General features: G+C 36.4%; 1 protein-coding gene across 1 annotated transcript in view; it reads right to left on the reverse strand.

Moving 5' to 3' along the window:
* Positions 1-3,952: 3,952 nt before the first annotated feature.
* The window catches only part of LOC115440889, a 67,072-nt gene continuing 51,667 nt past the window's right edge, over positions 3,953-19,357 (reverse strand). Inside the window, exons 4-7 of the mRNA XM_037436576.1 lie at positions 18,195-18,414; positions 15,621-15,795; positions 6,853-6,989; positions 3,953-4,157 (exon numbers count right to left, since the gene is read on the reverse strand). Coding sequence (XP_037292473.1) covers positions 3,955-4,157; positions 6,853-6,989; positions 15,621-15,795; positions 18,195-18,414 — 735 coding nt within the window. The 3' untranslated portion in view covers positions 3,953-3,954. The remainder of the gene's footprint in view (positions 4,158-6,852; positions 6,990-15,620; positions 15,796-18,194; positions 18,415-19,357) is intronic.

Below are 19,357 nucleotides of genomic sequence, written 5' to 3' on the forward strand. Positions count from 1 at the left end.
ATGGCCACTAAGCGTAGGCCGTTTCATTGATATTATAAAAACAAGAAATTCAAAAGTCTGCTGCTAAAGTACTTACATTATATATTTGTGAAGTAGGTGAACCACGTTTCAACGTACGCTAGGACATGTCCTTGTGTGTAAATTAAATAAAGAATAAAAGAGATTTGGTATTTGGTTTCATTCAACCGCGCTAAATGGCGACGGCCGCGTTTTGTTTTGACTTACCTAGAGGACGATATCACTCTGGCCATTCGCCGTAAAAACGAGTTCCTGAAACTCCTACGCTCTACAAGGCCGCAGTTCCGTCCTCACCGCGTTTCCCGTCCCCCCCGACCCTTCTAATAGTTCCGGCCCGCGTGCCGACAAATACGACAAAGGACAGATTGTTAGTACGCTCTTCCCTAATCGATGATGTCTCCATCCTCTCTTAGTGGCCTTCCTGAGCATGGACACATAATTTTTCGAGAGTTGCGAGTGCCTAAAGCGCTCTATCGAATGACCGCTGTGTTAGTATGAGCCGATCTTTGTCGGGCTAAGAAACAAAAGCTAAGAAGCTAAGAAACGTATAATAAGTTAAAGAAAAAAAAATGTTAGTTCGTTGGGTATAAAATAATTATCATAAATATTCCTACTTTTTTACGTTCTATATACACGAGATTGTTACACAGGTGAATCCTACAGATACAGAGTTAAAGTTCAAAATGTCCCGTTTTGAAGAACTCCTGGCAACCCTATTCTGAAGTCAATTGGCTTATCTAGCTTTTTAGCTACATTAGTATTAGGACTTGAGAGGGAATGGTCTGATCTAGCAGATCTAATTTGAAATTATTTGAAAGCGAATTTTGGGTAATTTCATTCAGGTGGGCTCAGATCCTCTCAACTTGTACCAGGCACTGAGACCTTTTCACAGGTTTCAAGTAAATTTTATTTGACAGTTATCGTATTAAACAGCTAATGTAGATAATACTTATTTTATTACCATTTATTTCGGAGTATAGATAAGAACGTGACTTTTTTATTTAAATTTAGAGATAGAAAGAGACAAGAAAGATCATGCAAGAAAATTCCTTTATAGATCATCTAAACAGACACAAAATGACGGCGTGCGCATTATTTTGCAAATACTATGAACGGGACAGTTAGTTGATCTGAATTTCTAAAATAATTGAATTATAGAAATGTGAACTAATTAATCTTTGCTTCAAAAATTATCCTATTTTAATCATCTTTACATAAAAAACTATTGGAACTTTATATTGTAATTTGTACGCTAGTGAATGGACATTCAAACGAAAGTTTTTCCCTAGCCAATTACTTCTTGCTAGTAGATCAAGGAGTTCCCCACCGTCATAAATGAGTATAATTACACTAGATTTAACTTCAACTTTTGTAACCAGTGTCGAGTTAATTCCAGTTTTACATCTGTTAGTAAGTTCTGGAATATTTATGCGTCAAGAGAGTATATTAATCTTTGTTCGGAAAGTGTTGTTGCTTACTATCTTGAAAATAGTTTTATTGTTTTTTTCAAACTGCCATTAGATGTAAAGTGATTGAAGAAAGAATTCATTTGTAGGGTTCCGCAACTAAAAAGGAACCCATATTAAACTTTTTGTCTGTCTGTCGGTCTGACTATACTGTTATTCTCAGAAACGCGTAAAGCCATCAAGCTCAAATTTTCATTTATTTTCCTGTTGTAAATAGTAAATTACTTTACAGTTAAGCTCCTGCGTTTATGAAAGATATTTACTGGTATTAACTGAGTTATAGGAACTGCCCAATATTTAAAAAAAAAACAAGGAATTTGTTTCTCTCTCCGGTGCATAAAGTCTTATTTTCCTTTCATCTGCCTTTGTCTAATTATTATGTGGCATAAGAACAACTTAATTTTTCAAGTATATCGCCGAATCTACTCAGCTTAGTATTACGATCACCTGCTTTAAAGTCAACACTCACTAGGAAATCCTGATCAAAAACGAATTCCAAAATTTACGCCCTTGGTGGAGGAGAGGTAATTTCGGGGGGACTAAATATTTGGAAGGACTTTGGGGGTAAGAAAGTATCCAATGTAGAGCGAAAATACACTATATTACTAGTTTACCTTAAGATTTTTTTAAGTAGAAAATCAGTAAAAAATGGACTTTGGGGGTAAGAAATTATCAAATTTAGAGCGAAAATACATAGTAAAACTTGTTTACCTAAAGAACTTTTCACATAGAGAATCAGTAAAAAATCTTGTGTCCGGCACTCCATTATTTTGCTCTATGTTTGGGGGTTTCTTAACTTAATTTGGGGGATTAGAAAGCAGTCATTTGGCGATACTTTCTAACTAGACCATTCACTCATTACATAATATTTATAACATGGCTCTGTGTTGTACCCATAGCCAGCATACCAAGCACAACGGCCCGATCTACTACGGCCTAAGTGCAGAAAAAGGAGCCCCTGAATATAGAACATAAAACATGGCTCTATATTTAAGCATTTCGCTGTAGAAATCATCCATCGACAACAGCAGGCATACTCAACATGATGTGACCCACTTTTACTATAAAAACAATCTCGAATATTCTTACGTTGGGAGCTCGTTGTAATGATGAGCTGTAGCAGGTTGAATAAATTTTGTTTGACCTCCTTAGAAAGAATTTGCATTTTAAAGAGGAGTCAATTTGTATCACTGTTTTTATGGAAATTTTAATACTTAAATGCGATATTATTATAGTGAAAATATATAAACTATGGAATATAATTTGCTTACTTATTAGGTGAGAAATACCCTTCTATGTTCTATGTAGGTGTTGTTTGCAGCTTCGTTCACGAGCAAGATGTTGCCTGGAATTGTAGTCAAACTATGTATGATCCCAGATGTATAGCAGTGATAAGTAACCAAACAAACTAGTTTTCGTAATTAAAGTTATTGAAGACATTCTGCAACACGTTGTAAACTATTTTCTTTTTATTGCTTTAAATGACGATACGAGCTTGCTATTCACCTGATGTTAAGCGATACGACCGCTCATAAACAGTAGAAATACCATCCAAGATTATTTGGTATTCCCCTGCGCTCGCCATCCTGAGGTATGAGATGTTGGTCTTATGTTCAGTTGCACAGGCTACAATATAACTAACAACTATGAATATCTTAATTACATATATAAACTCACGCCTTTTTATAGCGTTTTACAAAAATATTACAAATAACTAACAAATGATGGTTATATATTTTGTAAGGAAACGTTCTTAAACATTATTTATCGCGGGATACAGTGACCTTTCCCAAGTAGCTCACGTATGAATGCGTGTTGTGCCCAGAATACAAATGTGTGAGATAGCGCACGCAATTTAATTCTACCATTTTGTCACTCGACGATATCTTAATAGCGGTTTGTGTAAAAATGGTTGTTTGTAAATGTTTACACGTGTGAATTGAAGTTAAATTACATATTTTTGTGAAAGTTTCTAGTAGAGATCATGAAGAATATTATTAATTTTATTAGCTTCAATAACTTGATTGTAACGTGTTTTTTTTAGATACCTCAAGGCATATTATTATGTCGTAATGGGGCCTTATGGTGAACTTACCTTATAATTAAAATAGTAATCACTGAATTTGGTCCACAAATCTCAGAGCAATTTGTGTAAATACATACACGAATTGAAAACCTCTTCTTTTTTATAGAAGTCAAACCAAGCATGCACCAAGGGAGAAATTGTAATAAAAAAATTATAATAATGGGTTAAACTGCACTATAAATTATAATAAAACATTATAATAATGTGTTAGTTTTCATACTCTAAATTTCCTTCGCCATCTTACGTAACACATTTCATAAAACATTGTTTGATTTAGGTTTACGTATCATCCAAAACAAAACAAATAAAACACTTAATATAATGAAATTTTATTTCCCAATAACTATATATTATCATAATCAATGTTATTTACACTATTATTTATCACGTCGGTAACAATACGACAAAATGCTCGTCTAGGAGACCTTGGGTCCAAGCGGCGCGCGCCGCGGCCGCTAAAAAAATCACAGTTGAAAATAACGGTGACTGTTCGGTTATCAGTATAACTGTTATTAATAACGTCGTTATCGTTATCGTCGACGGTTTTTGGAGGCAGTCGCCGCCAGCATGCAGTTCTGCGAGGCTTTCTGGAACAAACGGTTATTTGTTAGTTGATGTTTGGAATTGTTGGTGATTTATTTTCGATTTACACACACGCCTTTATCCCTGAAAAGGTAGCTGCAGGTGCAACTAAGGCAATCACTTTCACCATATCGGACACAAATTCGATTCCAGGCAGATACTGAGCTGAAAAACTCAATATTACTGCCCGTTCCGGAATTCGTACCTTGCACATCAGAGCGGTGTCACGCGTGCACGCTAACAACTACGACACCCGTTCAGCCTTTTTTTTTTAAATTTAAACAATCTACAATATGGTGCTATTAAATATACCTAATCTGTCTTAGAATTTGTTTTTGCTTTTAAAGATATTAGAAAGTCAATGGCATTTCTCAAAAAGTAATTATTTTAACTATATCGTTGACAATATTTAAGACTTTACTTCATGCATATTAATCATTCATATTTTAATTTAACAAAATTTTATAATTAGTTTTTCTCGCAATACATAATATCTTACGTTATCACGAAGAAAACTTACATAAATTATAATATATTTAAAAACGTAAAGACTTTCATTTGAGGGTCAAACAAAAAGGACGCTAATATAGTTTGTAAAAACCTAAATCGCACATCGTAGAAGTGTTCTACAAACATGACCTACGAACGTTAAGTGATGTAACTAAGGCTTCATTTATGAAGACGTGGGGAGTCGTGCATAGCGTTTTTATTGGATCCACCGCTGATAGCCTGACGCGAGTCGGCTTATTCAGCTACACCGGTCATCCAGGTGAACGCTTTAGGCGCTCCAATCCGTTAATTTAGACGACCATGCTGAGGGTATCCCCCTACGTGGGATACAAACCTCGGCTCGGGCGGTCGTTGAGAGAAGACAAAGATATCTTCGATTAGGTCGCAACGCGGGTCGTTTAGTGGTGCGTCAGACGTTTTTTTAAATCAGTGTGGCGACGCAGCCCTTTTTCGTACGCGTGAACAAAACCAAATGTCAATGGACTATGTTGTTTATAAAGATATGAAGTGTGAAACTGGCAGTGTCCGTTGGTGCGACCACGGCGGATTCTCTAACGTGCAAGATAGAACGCGATGGGTATTGCTGCGGCGCCCGCTGTGGTTATCGTTGTGGGCCACGCGAGGTGCTGCGGCAGGGGCCATTCAATCAAACCGAGTAGGAAGCGGTAGCGGGACGTGCGGCGATACGATACGTGCTGTGTAAAACGTGTCGGTGCCATCCGCAAGCTCTGCAGCGAATGACACTGCATTCCAAGCAACCGCGTGTAAAATGGCTTTTCCGTAAACATTTTTTTTATACGGTGGAGCATGGCAATGTGGCTCCACTGCACCTGGTAAGTGGAGGGGGGTTCAGTAGAATGTCGACTGACGAGAGATGATTACCCCTTGGCAGTCGACATAATTATGCCGGCCTGATGGAACAGGATATAACTCCATATGTTCGAATTCAGAGCTGACCGTGCTCCCCTACGCGACACTCGAAGCCCCGTGTCCGTAAACGAGGCCTAAGGAACAAAAACTTTCCTCCCATTATCTATTTTTTCTATTAAAATAAATGGCTAACACGTTTTTTGTCGACAAGTTAATGTAGCTCAAAAACTGGAACACTGGCCGGTGATAAACGATTATAGTCATTAGTTTAAATTCCAAGTCTAGTTGTAGTAGTTGGAAAAAAACTTTTTTGTGGCAACCTTTGTAATGACGTCATTTGTTATGCTGAATTTTCTGACGCGCTCGGAGGTGATAAATGTAGGCTGGGTTAATAAAGTCTGTCATACAGTAAATGTGATGCTAGTCTATTCAACTTTCTCTTTGGTTTCACCTTAGCTATCTTACATCCAAGCGTATCAAATCGTTCTTACTAGAATATTTGGTTACGTGATAATGATTTCGGAGAGGTAAATACTACGTTAGATCCAAGAGGGATATTACGTGCCAAATCTGGTAATATTGTTTCCAGTAGCGACTTGATTGAAGCTGGCTGTAATATTAATGATATTACCAAACATAATACTAATGATTTTGATATTGCAACATAACGGATAGCTGAGTGCTACTAGCTTTACCCGAATTTTGGTGGTTGTCGATATAATGCAAATGAGCACTAATTCTCATAGACTAATGCAGGAGATCACGTTTTTAGCGAAGGTACGGCAAAGCGGCTTTACTGTAGTGGTGAGAAGTTACTCCCAAAAACAAGGCCGGCAAGACAAAAATACTAAACTGTCGGCACAATTATGCCAATGCCTAATTCACTCTGCACGCTAGGCCTAGAAGAACCCCGAGTTGTAGAAAAGGGGGGACACGTATTCTGGCACACTGTTCCACAGCTTAATAGTGCGGCAAAAGAATGAGTTACTGAATGTTTTGCTTCGAGCCTTTGGATGAGAGACGAAGCGATGCTAATGACAATGAAGATAAAAATCTTGGCCCCAAGAATGTTTTACAGGATACACTACAAATATGTTGTTTGATTGAAACAACTCACGCGTTACGTCCTATCTCAATCAAACAACGATGTACATATCGCTTTTCGTGTGCCATATTCCAGATTTTTATGTTTGGAAATCTTTAGGGAAGATCTCTGTACAGCAGGGTCTGGAAATTTTCAGCAATGCACTTGGAAAGGCTTAAAAATCATGATGATGATTATGATGATGTAGACTACGAAGTCTAAGGGTTTTGACGTACCGTTGAGGACATGTACGGAAACGGTGTGTGCCCTCGCGCCGCGCACCGCGCATGTGTAGTTGCCTGCGTCACTGCTGTTGACGCGGGCGAGTCGCAGCAGGCTGTTCGCACCGCCAGGAACTTGCTCCGTCTTCACACTACAATAAGAATTATATTAGTCTTCTATTATATACGGTCCCACTGCTGAGCACGGGCTTCCTCTACTACTGAGAGAGATTACGCTTTAGTCAACCATGCTGGCCTCGTGTGGATTGGTAGATTTCATACATCCTCAAAATTGCTACAGAGAAATTCTCAAGTATGCAGGTTTCCTCACGACGATTTCCTTCACCGTTAAAACAAGTGATAATTCATAAAGAATACACAAATAATTTTAGAAGAGTCCGAAGTGAATGGCCTAGGGTTTTGAACCTGCGGACATTCGTCTCGCCAGTCCTTTCCATACCCAACTAGGCTAAGGGAAGATAGTATTATCAGAGAACAGAAATTTTAGACAACAACATGCTTTAGTATTGGAGGTTAAAGTCTAATTTAGGAACTAAATTTTCAGAATTAGTAGTTTGAGCTCCTAAAAATCCTATGCATCTTAGGATACGAATTATTAGGGTGTACCGTAAGGTCGTTTTTTGTATAAAACAAACGTACTGTTATAATGGAATTTATAGAAAATTGTCTATAGCTTTACTCTACAACATTAGCAGTAACTAACCATAATTTATGAGGAAAATAGAATCTTATTAAACGTGTATTTACATTATATCAGGCTTCCATTAAATTACGCCAGGAGGTAAGCTACAGGTTTTAAACTAATCCAGACGAGCGTCCGTGGAACGAGCGTGGGACGACCGCGAAGACAATGATTTAAAATTTCATAATTTAAAATTAATGCTTCTTCGTAACTTGTAATTCGTATTGGAAATTTCTTTCTATGTATATTGCTTACATATTATTAATATATTTGGTAATTTTATAATTGAGACATTTTTAATTGTGATAAGTGGCATTTCGTTCTATTTTGACAACTACAATGAGTAAATATATATAAATATGTGTATGAAAATATTTTACAATTTAGTATTCCTGCAAAGTCCTTGAGTTATCTACAACATAAAAAGTTATACGGCGTGAATAACTAAAAGTATTTGGTATACGAATTATAACTTCATTTATGAAATTAAAATCCGATTTGTCCATGAAAAAGGCAGTTAATTTTTAATTGCTTATGGAAGTACCTATTTTAACTTCATTAGTCCAGAACAACTAATAAAGATTACAATCATTTTCCACAATTAACGAAATCGCCCTTGGCTTATTATTTCTAGAAATTTATGATTACGTTGTAAGGTACAAAAGAACCTTCGCGAGTTGTTATGTAAATAAAGGCCCTAGTTCCGTGAAAACGTACCCTTTTAAAAATTCATAAATTACAAGTGTGTTCCTGGTTTTGAATTTCCTGATTTGTTACTTGATACGACGAGGACAACGAAAAAGTTTACTGCTGTTTTTTATTAAAGCAGTAGGTAGAGACTCAACTAAGGTACACTGTCGAGTTAGCGATCTTTGATAGTAGAATACCTATTTGCTGCAAAACGAATAAAAATACCGGTCAGTTAAGGTGATTTTTTTATTGAGAAACACACACTTTTTACTCGACTTAATGATCAAACTTTAAACTTTTATGCTCATGGCCAGATATTGTCAATTCTTCAAAGAAGCAAATAATAATATAAAATAATAATATCAGCCCTGTATTGCGTAGTGTCCCAGTGCTTGGTACGGACCTCCTCGACTATCAAAAGGGTTTAGGCCTTCGTCAATCACGCTGGTCTAGTGCGTGGCAGACTTCACATACCCTCAAAATTCTTGGAGAATTTCTCAGGTATGCAGGTTTCCACATGTTTTTCTTCTCAGTTAAAACAAGCGATAATTCACAAAGTGTACACACATAATTACGGCATGCACTATTGACGCGCGCGCTACGTGTGCTGAATGCTTTGTCGAACCAGATTGATATATTTTCATGCTCTTTGACGGAATTTACATCGGCCGCTTATGTAATAGTAAGTAATAATAAAATATTTTATTAACTATTGTACTACGCTATTGTATTGGATATTACCTGTAGAATAGTTGTATGTGGAAATAAATAAATAAAAATAAAAATAACTTTATAAAAGTCAAAGTTGCGTGACCTTGGGTTTTTAACTCGCGAACATTCATTTCGGCAGTCCGTTCCACTCCCAACTAGGCTATCTCAGCTACAAGAGGCTAATAGATAGGTAAAATAGTAAGTATTTTATCTTCGAATGTAGTTTTCACGCAAAACCTTATCTTAAGTTCGTTGAATTTGAATTTATAGGTGCTATCTTTTAAAGTTTTATGGCTTGTTCAGTAATCTCTAGTTGGCTACGTTATCTAACTTAAGACATGATTTTATTCAAAAGGAGTGAGATGAACAGCTGTTTTTTTAGTAGTTTACGATCACTTTTCGTAGGTATTCCATCTTATGATATCATAACGACCGAGCCTCTTATGGGAGATATTCTCCAGACTCCAGACTGACACTATGTAGAAAAACACAATTATAATTTTACGCGACTCGCGATCGAACCTGCTACCTCACCCCCTGAGGCAATTCTTGTGCGCTCGATTTACACATCAAGCACGCCTATACATGGGAGGACATTTGTCGCGGCCTTAAGCACATAGTCCAATATAAAGCAAGCGATAATTCACAAAAAACTCACACATACTTTTTTAAAAAGTCAGAGGTGTGTGCCCTTGGGATTTGAACCTGCGGACATTCGTCTCGGCAGTCCGTTCCACACCCAACTAGGTTATTTTAGATAGGTTCAATTGACTATATACTAATACATACTATACAATATTCTCTTTACAATATTATAATATGCGGAAAGGCGTTCACAAGGTCGCAAGCATGATACCTTGTTTAAAATTTCATAATTCTCTAACGTGCCTTCGTCCCACGTTGAAATCGGTATATAATCATTTATTTATAAGCAATCTGCTGAGTTTCCTCACACCTATTGTTACGTTCCGACAATAGTATTCACTATTTGTATGTATTTATACACTGTATTGATATTCCTTATTGGTATGGAATAATATAACAACATGTTACTAGGAGAAAGATGTATATCGGAATAAAAATTAAGCTATTATTTTTCAGGGATAAAGTAGCCTGCCTTGACATGGTACTAGAGAAAAATAATGGGTAAGAAAAATATTGAAATAGGCAACTGAAGATGAACAAAGAAACGGGCAGACCAAAAGAGCGACGGTAGGATGTTCATGTAAAGAAATGAAGAAGATTGCAGGACACGAACCAGGGGAAGAGAAAAATTGGAGTCAGAGGGGGGGAATCCAATAACCGGTTTATGTGTTACTAACGAAACATTTTGACAAACTTTTACATTTATGAGTAGAATATATTCAAGATGACTTGATTGGTTAAATAGTTTTGACAGTTTCAAACATTACTCAGACCTCCAAATAGAATTCGATTAGTTTGAAATGAGAAATGACTTTAAATTAAAGGCTGTACTTTATAATTGTTTAAATAAATTTTATAAACTTCGACCAATTTAATGTCTTCAAAGCGAAAGCTTTAAATAGATTAAATGAAAATTAACTTGTACCTTAAACGTAACTTATGTTTTGAAGTCTGTCATTAAAGTATGAATAGTTAAGTAGAACAGAACTGAAAACTGGTGATTATGGAGAATAAATAGTACATTTATTTCTGAACGAATAATATTTGTATCAAAGAAACTTATTTAAATTCTTTTTCATTAACGTCTGCGTTATTTTCAAGATTAATATTTTAGTTACAAAAGGTTCTTACTAATAAAATTAAATTCAGACCAAAATCACAGAATTCAAAGCTCCATTGACGATATTTGTAAAAATTAGCAGAATTCTTAAGGATATAATATTTGAGAATAGAGGCAACCAGGGGCGAAGGGTGGACTTTTCCGAAACGGTATCCGACATAACATAAACTTAGATACTAATATGCATGAATGCGTAGGCCGCATTAATCATTAGAAAATTATAATTAAATTTTACATAAATTACCAAAGGGAAGCCGACGAGAATCGGGTTATTGACTCTTCATCACAGCACACAGTGTTACCATGTTTCATCATCAGCCCGTTGCAGTCCACTGCTGGACATAGGCCTCTCCCAAGGTACGCCACAGAGCCCGGTCTGCTGCTTTATGCATCCAGTCGTTGTCGGCCTTCTTGTGCAAGTCGTCCCGCCATCTGGCCAGAGGGCGTCCCACGCTACGTTTGCCAAGACGTGGTCTCCACTCTAGAACACGCTTACTCCAGCGGTTATCAGTTCTGCGACATATGTGGCCAGCCCATTGCTACTTACTTTATTACCATGTTTGGTCGTCTCTTAAGACCTTTTTATTATAAGGAAGCTCTTTAAATCCCATAAACCTTTCACCACTGCAGATGACAGTGATATGTTTGGTTGTTTCTATAGGTTATTTTTTGCTTTCTGATTAAGGAAGCTCTTTAAATGCCATATACGAAAACAGCTTACCTTATTCCACCTCTAGTTGTATCAGTATTCAAGGCCCTGCCTTCATGGAGCCAGATGAGCACCGTGGGCGTCTCCACGTGCCGCGCTCTGCAGACCAGCGCGAGGGTCGATTCTGCTTCGTAGTACTTCTCTAGTAGTGGCGCCCCAGCTTCGTCCACCACCCATACTTGTAAATTTTCAGAATTAGTAGTTTGAGCTCCTAAAAATCCTATGCATCTTAGGATACGAATTATTAGGGTGTACCGTAAGGTCGTTTTTTGTATAAAACAAACGTACTGTTATAATGGAATTTATAGAAAATTGTCTATAGCTTTACTCTACAACATTAGCAGTAACTAACCATAATTTATGAGGAAAATAGAATCTTATTAAACGTGTATTTACATTATATCAGGCTTCCATTAAATTACGCCAGGAGGTAAGCTACAGGTTTTAAACTAATCCAGACGAGCGTCCGTGGAACGAGCGTGGGACGACCGCGAAGACAATGATTTAAAATTTCATAATTTAAAATTAATGCTTCTTCGTAACTTGTAATTCGTATTGGAAATTTCTTTCTATGTATATTGCTTACATATTATTAATATATTTGGTAATTTTATAATTGAGACATTTTTAATTGTGATAAGTGGCATTTCGTTCTATTTTGACAACTACAATGAGTAAATATATATAAATATGTGTATGAAAATATTTTACAATTTAGTATTCCTGCAAAGTCCTTGAGTTATCTACAACATAAAAGTTATACGGCGTGAATAACTAAAAGTATTTGGTATACGAATTATAACTTCATTTATGAAATTAAAATCCGATTTGTCCATGAAAAAGGCAGTTAATTTTTAATTGCTTATGGAAGTACCTATTTTAACTTCATTAGTCCAGAACAACTAATAAAGATTACAATCATTTTCCACAATTAACGAAATCGCCCTTGGCTTATTATTTCTAGAAATTTATGATTACGTTGTAAGGTACAAAAGAACCTTCGCGAGTTGTTATGTAAATAAAGGCCCTAGTTCCGTGAAAACGTACCCTTTTAAAAATTCATAAATTACAAGTGTGTTCCTGGTTTTGAATTTCCTGATTTGTTACTTGATACGACGAGGACAACGAAAAAGTTTACTGCTGTTTTTTTTATTAAAGCAGTAGGTAGAGACTCAACTAAGGTACACTGTCGAGTTAGCGATCTTTGATAGTAGAATACCTATTTGCTGCAAAACGAATAAAAATACCGGTCAGTTAAGGTGATTTTTTTATTGAGAAACACACACTTTTTACTCGACTTAATGATCAAACTTTAAACTTTTATGCTCATGGCCAGATATTGTCAATTCTTCAAAGAAGCAAATAATAATATAAAATAATAATATCAGCCCTGTATTGCGTAGTGTCCCAGTGCTTGGTACGGACCTCCTCGACTATCAAAAGGGTTTAGGCCTTCGTCAATCACGCTGGTCTAGTGCGTGGCAGACTTCACATACCCTCAAAATTCTTGGAGAATTTCTCAGGTATGCAGGTTTCCACATGTTTTTCTTCTCAGTTAAAACAAGCGATAATTCACAAAGTGTACACACATAATTACGGCATGCACTATTGACGCGCGCGCTACGTGTGCTGAATGCTTTGTCGAACCAGATTGATATATTTTCATGCTCTTTGACGGAATTTACATCGGCCGCTTATGTAATAGTAAGTAATAATAAAATATTTTATTAACTATTGTACTACGCTATTGTATTGGATATTACCTGTAGAATAGTTGTATGTGGAAATAAATAAATAAAAATAAAAATAACTTTATAAAAGTCAAAGTTGCGTGACCTTGGGTTTTTAACTCGCGAACATTCATTTCGGCAGTCCGTTCCACTCCCAACTAGGCTATCTCAGCTACAAGAGGCTAATAGATAGGTAAAATAGTAAGTATTTTATCTTCGAATGTAGTTTTCACGCAAAACCTTATCTTAAGTTCGTTGAATTTGAATTTATAGGTGCTATCTTTTAAAGTTTTATGGCTTGTTCAGTAATCTCTAGTTGGCTACGTTATCTAACTTAAGACATGATTTTATTCAAAAGGAGTGAGATGAACAGCTGTTTTTTTAGTAGTTTACGATCACTTTTCGTAGGTATTCCATCTTATGATATCATAACGACCGAGCCTCTTATGGGAGATATTCTCCAGACTCCAGACTGACACTATGTAGAAAAACACAATTATAATTTTACGCGACTCGCGATCGAACCTGCTACCTCACCCCCTGAGGCAATTCTTGTGCGCTCGATTTACACATCAAGCACGCCTATACATGGGAGGACATTTGTCGCGGCCTTAAGCACATAGTCCAATATAAAGCAAGCGATAATTCACAAAAAACTCACACATACTTTTTTAAAAAGTCAGAGGTGTGTGCCCTTGGGATTTGAACCTGCGGACATTCGTCTCGGCAGTCCGTTCCACACCCAACTAGGTTATTTTAGATAGGTTCAATTGACTATATACTAATACATACTATACAATATTCTCTTTACAATATTATAATATGCGGAAAGGCGTTCACAAGGTCGCAAGCATGATACCTTGTTTAAAATTTCATAATTCTCTAACGTGCCTTCGTCCCACGTTGAAATCGGTATATAATCATTTATTTATAAGCAATCTGCTGAGTTTCCTCACACCTATTGTTACGTTCCGACAATAGTATTCACTATTTGTATGTATTTATACACTGTATTGATATTCCTTATTGGTATGGAATAATATAACAACATGTTACTAGGAGAAAGATGTATATCGGAATAAAAATTAAGCTATTATTTTTCAGGGATAAAGTAGCCTGCCTTGACATGGTACTAGAGAAAAAATAATGGGTAAGAAAAATATTGAAATAGGCAACTGAAGATGAACAAAGAAACGGGCAGACCAAAAGAGCGACGGTAGGATGTTCATGTAAAGAAATGAAGAAGATTGCAGGACACGAACCAGGGGAAGAGAAAATTGGAGTCAGAGGGGGGGAATCCAATAACCGGTTTATGTGTTACTAACGAAACATTTTGACAAACTTTTACATTTATGAGTAGAATATATTCAAGATGACTTGATTGGTTAAATAGTTTTGACAGTTTCAAACATTACTCAGACCTCCAAATAGAATTCGATTAGTTTGAAATGAGAAATGACTTTAAATTAAAGGCTGTACTTTATAATTGTTTAAATAAATTTTATAAACTTCGACCAATTTAATGTCTTCAAAGCGAAAGCTTTAAATAGATTAAATGAAAATTAACTTGTACCTTAAACGTAACTTATGTTTTGAAGTCTGTCATTAAAGTATGAATAGTTAAGTAGAACAGAACTGAAAACTGGTGATTATGGAGAATAAATAGTACATTTATTTCTGAACGAATAATATTTGTATCAAAGAAACTTATTTAAATTCTTTTTCATTAACGTCTGCGTTATTTTTAGTTACAAAAGGTTCTTACTAATAAAATTAAATTCAGACCAAAATCACAGAATTCAAAGCTCCATTGACGATATTTGTAAAAATTAGCAGAATTCTTAAGGATATAATATTTGAGAATAGAGGCAACCAGGGGCGAAGGGTGGACTTTTCCGAAACGGTATCCGACATAACATAAACTTAGATACTAATATGCATGAATGCGTAGGCCGCATTAATCATTAGAAAATTATAATTAAATTTTACATAAATTACCAAAGGGAAGCCGACGAGAATCGGGTTATTGACTCTTCATCACAGCACACAGTGTTACCATGTTTCATCATCAGCCCGTTGCAGTCCACTGCTGGACATAGGCCTCTCCCAAGGTACGCCACAGAGCCCGGTCTGCTGCTTTATGCATCCAGTCGTTGTCGGCCTTCTTGTGCAAGTCGTCCCGCCATCTGGCCAGAGGGCGTCCCACGCTACGTTTGCCAAGACGTGGTCTCCACTCTAGAACACGCTTACTCCAGCGGTTATCAGTTCTGCGACATATGTGGCCAGCCCATTGCTACTTACTTTATTACCATGTTTGGTCGTCTCTTAAGACCTTTTTATTATAAGGAAGCTCTTTAAATCCCATAAACCTTTCACCACTGCAGATGACAGTGATATGTTTGGTTGTTTCTATAGGTTATTTTTTGCTTTCTGATTAAGGAAGCTCTTTAAATGCCATATACGAAAACAGCTTACCTTATTCCACCTCTAGTTGTATCAGTATTCAAGGCCCTGCCTTCATGGAGCCAGATGAGCACCGTGGGCGTCTCCACGTGCCGCGCTCTGCAGACCAGCGCGAGGGTCGATTCTGCTTCGTAGTACTTCTCTAGTAGTGGCGCCCCAGCTTCGTCCACCACCCATACTTGTGGAGCTGGTGGGATTAGGATGTTTTAGTATGCAAGTAGAATTGTGTTAGTGCTGTTGTCACAGGTGGAAGGATCTTTCATGTTAGATATAATAATAAATAATATGATATCAGCCCTGTATTATATGCTGTCCCACTATTGGGCACGGGCCTCCTCTATTACTAACAGGGATTAGGCTAAGTCTTAGTACACCATGCTGGCCTAGTGCGGATCGGTAGAGTTTACACACCTTAAAAATTCCTAGAGAAAATTTGATTTTTGTACCTGCGGACATTCGTCTCGGCATTCTGTGTCACACCGAACCATGCTATCGCCGCTTATGTTATGTTAGATATGTTATCGTAAAATTACCTTCGCAGTTTAATTTCATTACTAGTGTTGTAATGTTACTAGCTAAGTAAGGAGTAATTCTATAATAATATTATACCAGCACTTTCGATTTGTCAGTCTTCGCAGTGCGTAAACACAGGGTCGCAGCGATTGGTGGATTTGAGATACAACTATCAGATCCAGTAGGGGCTATTTGTCGTGTCCCTAAAAAAATATCGTATTTTATACGATTGATATTGAAGACTAAAAGGAATATCCATTTTACAGGGCTGATCTTTACAATTTCTTAGCAGAGGCATATTCTACGTAAATCACTTAAATTTTCTCAAAGTTCTTGTAGAAAGATCCAATGTGATTTAGGCGCGAGCACTTAAAATTTACATTTTAAATGAACTCATAAATACGTTGTTTTTCTTTCAACATCTTAGAAAAATATTTCTTTGTAGTATTTCATTTGGCTTTTGCCTTTGCTATTTTTATATATTATGATAAATATTATGTTTATATTTTATTTAGCTCATCTATTTTACATTGATATTTATTTTATATACACACACATGCTTTTTATTCCTGAAAGGGTAGGCAGAGGCGCAACTGGTACATATTCCGCCTTGTATATTCTGCCTCACGATGTGATAGAGGTAAGCCTTTTTCCATATCGGACACAAATTTCAGACCCCGGGCTGATACTAATTAGAGATACTACTTTATCACTTTGGCCGACCCGGGGATCGAACCCGAAGCCTCAGCACTGCAGCCGTAATACAACTAAGCCACCTTGGCAATCAATCAGTCTGTTATTTAGTATGATATTTTGAAATCCCTTTTTTTGTTCATTTAATGTAAAATGAGGCAAACATGTCCATTGATAGTATTATGTCTACTCATTACAAATGCGCCGTGGATGGTATAACACCGCGTACTTAACAAAAAAAGTGTAGTATTATCAAAGTTTATGATACTAAGAGTTGTTTCACAACTTCTAAGTAAATGCTATTATAAATGTATAAGGTGAACAAATACAAATTCACGCTCTATGCTCCCAAATAAATGGTAATAAAATGAGTACTATCTCCATTACCTGTTATTATAACTTTCAGATAACATTTATTTGAAACCTGTGAAACAGGCCTAAAGTCTCAATATCAATTTGTAATCTTTGTTTCTTACAAGTTATTGCACTTTCTCCGCCGATTCACAACATAAAAATGCAACGCACATGACTTTATAACTATATATGTTTATAACTCGGAGGCCTTAGGTGTCTTAAATTGCTCAATGAATGTATTAAAACTACAATACAATCCGGAACTCAATACTTCAAAGTTTTCTTTTATACCTTTTTTCTTTTGGTCGCGGTAGCTTACGCGAGGTCAACAGTGGTCGAAATTGGATTTAAGAGAGGGCTTACGGGATCTCTGGAAGGAATACAATCAGTATTCCAGTGTTCTATTTGTTCAACGCTATCATGGCTGAGTAAAATGCACAGAAAAAGATTACGCCTTTACAAGATAAACCTCTTTTATACGATAGCATATAAGCAATAGCCTTGATACTGAAGCCAATTTTGTAATATTTTTTTTATTGTCTGCGAAAACAGTTGAAATTCTGCCGCTTTATGTTGATTGATCGTTTGAATACTAGCAAGTGACGACTATATTAACATCTGCCTACAAAATTAATTTCAATAGATATTATAGTTGAGGAAACTATTAATAAATATTATTTTATAATTAATAGTTGCAAATCCCAACACAAAGTAAGATCTACAGCTAACATTCCATTTACAATAAAAAAAAAAAAAGATCTGTATCATGCCCTCCAGGACCCGTTTTGTCTATCCAAGTATCCACTTTTTAGCGACTTTTTTTATAACCCAACTATGTTTTTGTGACGTGCCACCACTGACACGTTTGCCACTAGTTCGCCATTCCTGATCTAGAGAATGTCGTCGAATCCGCAATTCCGTTTTTTTTTTGTTGATAACAAACCCAAAATATCTACCCGTATTTTCAGACGACGCAAACAAATATTAGGATTTACTTCTTTAAAAAACAACAAGTTCACAACTTACTATTAACATGTAAATAAGTTCTGCTGACTCTTGGAGGATGTGTGGATATCTGGCATTCGTAGACCCCCTCATCATCAGGTTTCACCTCCCTGATGAGCAGCCTCCAGTTGCCAGGGTATCTCCTGGCGACCGTCACTCTGTGATCAGCCGCGTAGGTCACCGCTCCGAATGTCAGCAATTCAGGAATCTCGTCCTTGCCTCTGCGTCGGACCCAGGAGACCTAGGAATTGAAATAAAAAAATAAAAACATTTATATTAAAATCTTAGATATCGAAATAAAATTTTACTGGTCGTAGGTCTCTGACATGTGAGCGTTCGCCTTGGTAGGTACCACCACAATGTCTATTTCTGCTGCCAAGCAACAGTGTGTAGTCACAGTGCTCCGGTTTAAAGGACATTGCATTCAGTGTAACTACTGCACATATTGATCGTCTCAGCTCTCAAACAATACTTGGTAATTCAAGGTGTTGAATGGTGTTTCTACTGTTTATGGATGGTCGTATCGCTTACCATTAGGCAAACGGCAAACTCGTCTCGTCATTCAAAGCAATAAAAAAAACTTGTACTCGGATTTTATCGCGGTTTTATATTAAATTTTACTACCGACGTTTCGAAGACTGCAGCTTTGATGGTTACCGCAAACTGAGCTGTTGGTCAACCGAAACATTAATGTAAAATACTACTTTAATTAAGTAATAATTGATTTCATTTTGCAATAGACTGTGATAATGGTTTATCAACTCACTGAAAGCCAACTGAGACAATCGCGAATTTATCACATTGTTTGTTTAACCAAGGCAACTTAAGAAACACTTTATTTAATTACTTTTTTTTTTGCTTTTTAATAAATATCTTCCCGGGATCTATCCTATAGCATTAAGAAGTAATATAGCTTCCTATTAGTAAAGAAAGAATCAAAACCAATTTAGTAGTTCTGAAATTAGCCCGTTCCAACAAACTCTGTTCTTTACATTAGTATAGATAAAATGGAAAGCATAGGTAAAAGGGTAGCTAATTATTACTTAAGTAATAAGGGTATCTCTAATACCATCTAAATGTTTTTTCATTCCAGTTAATTGTAACCCTTACCTTACCAATGAAAGAAAAGTAATAAATCCACGATATTGTAAGTATGTAGCTGCGTGTTTGCTGTTTTGAATTTC

This window comes from Manduca sexta, chromosome 8, assembly GCF_014839805.1.
Source record: "Manduca sexta isolate Smith_Timp_Sample1 chromosome 8, JHU_Msex_v1.0, whole genome shotgun sequence".
NCBI classification, from domain to species: domain Eukaryota; kingdom Metazoa; phylum Arthropoda; class Insecta; order Lepidoptera; family Sphingidae; genus Manduca; species Manduca sexta.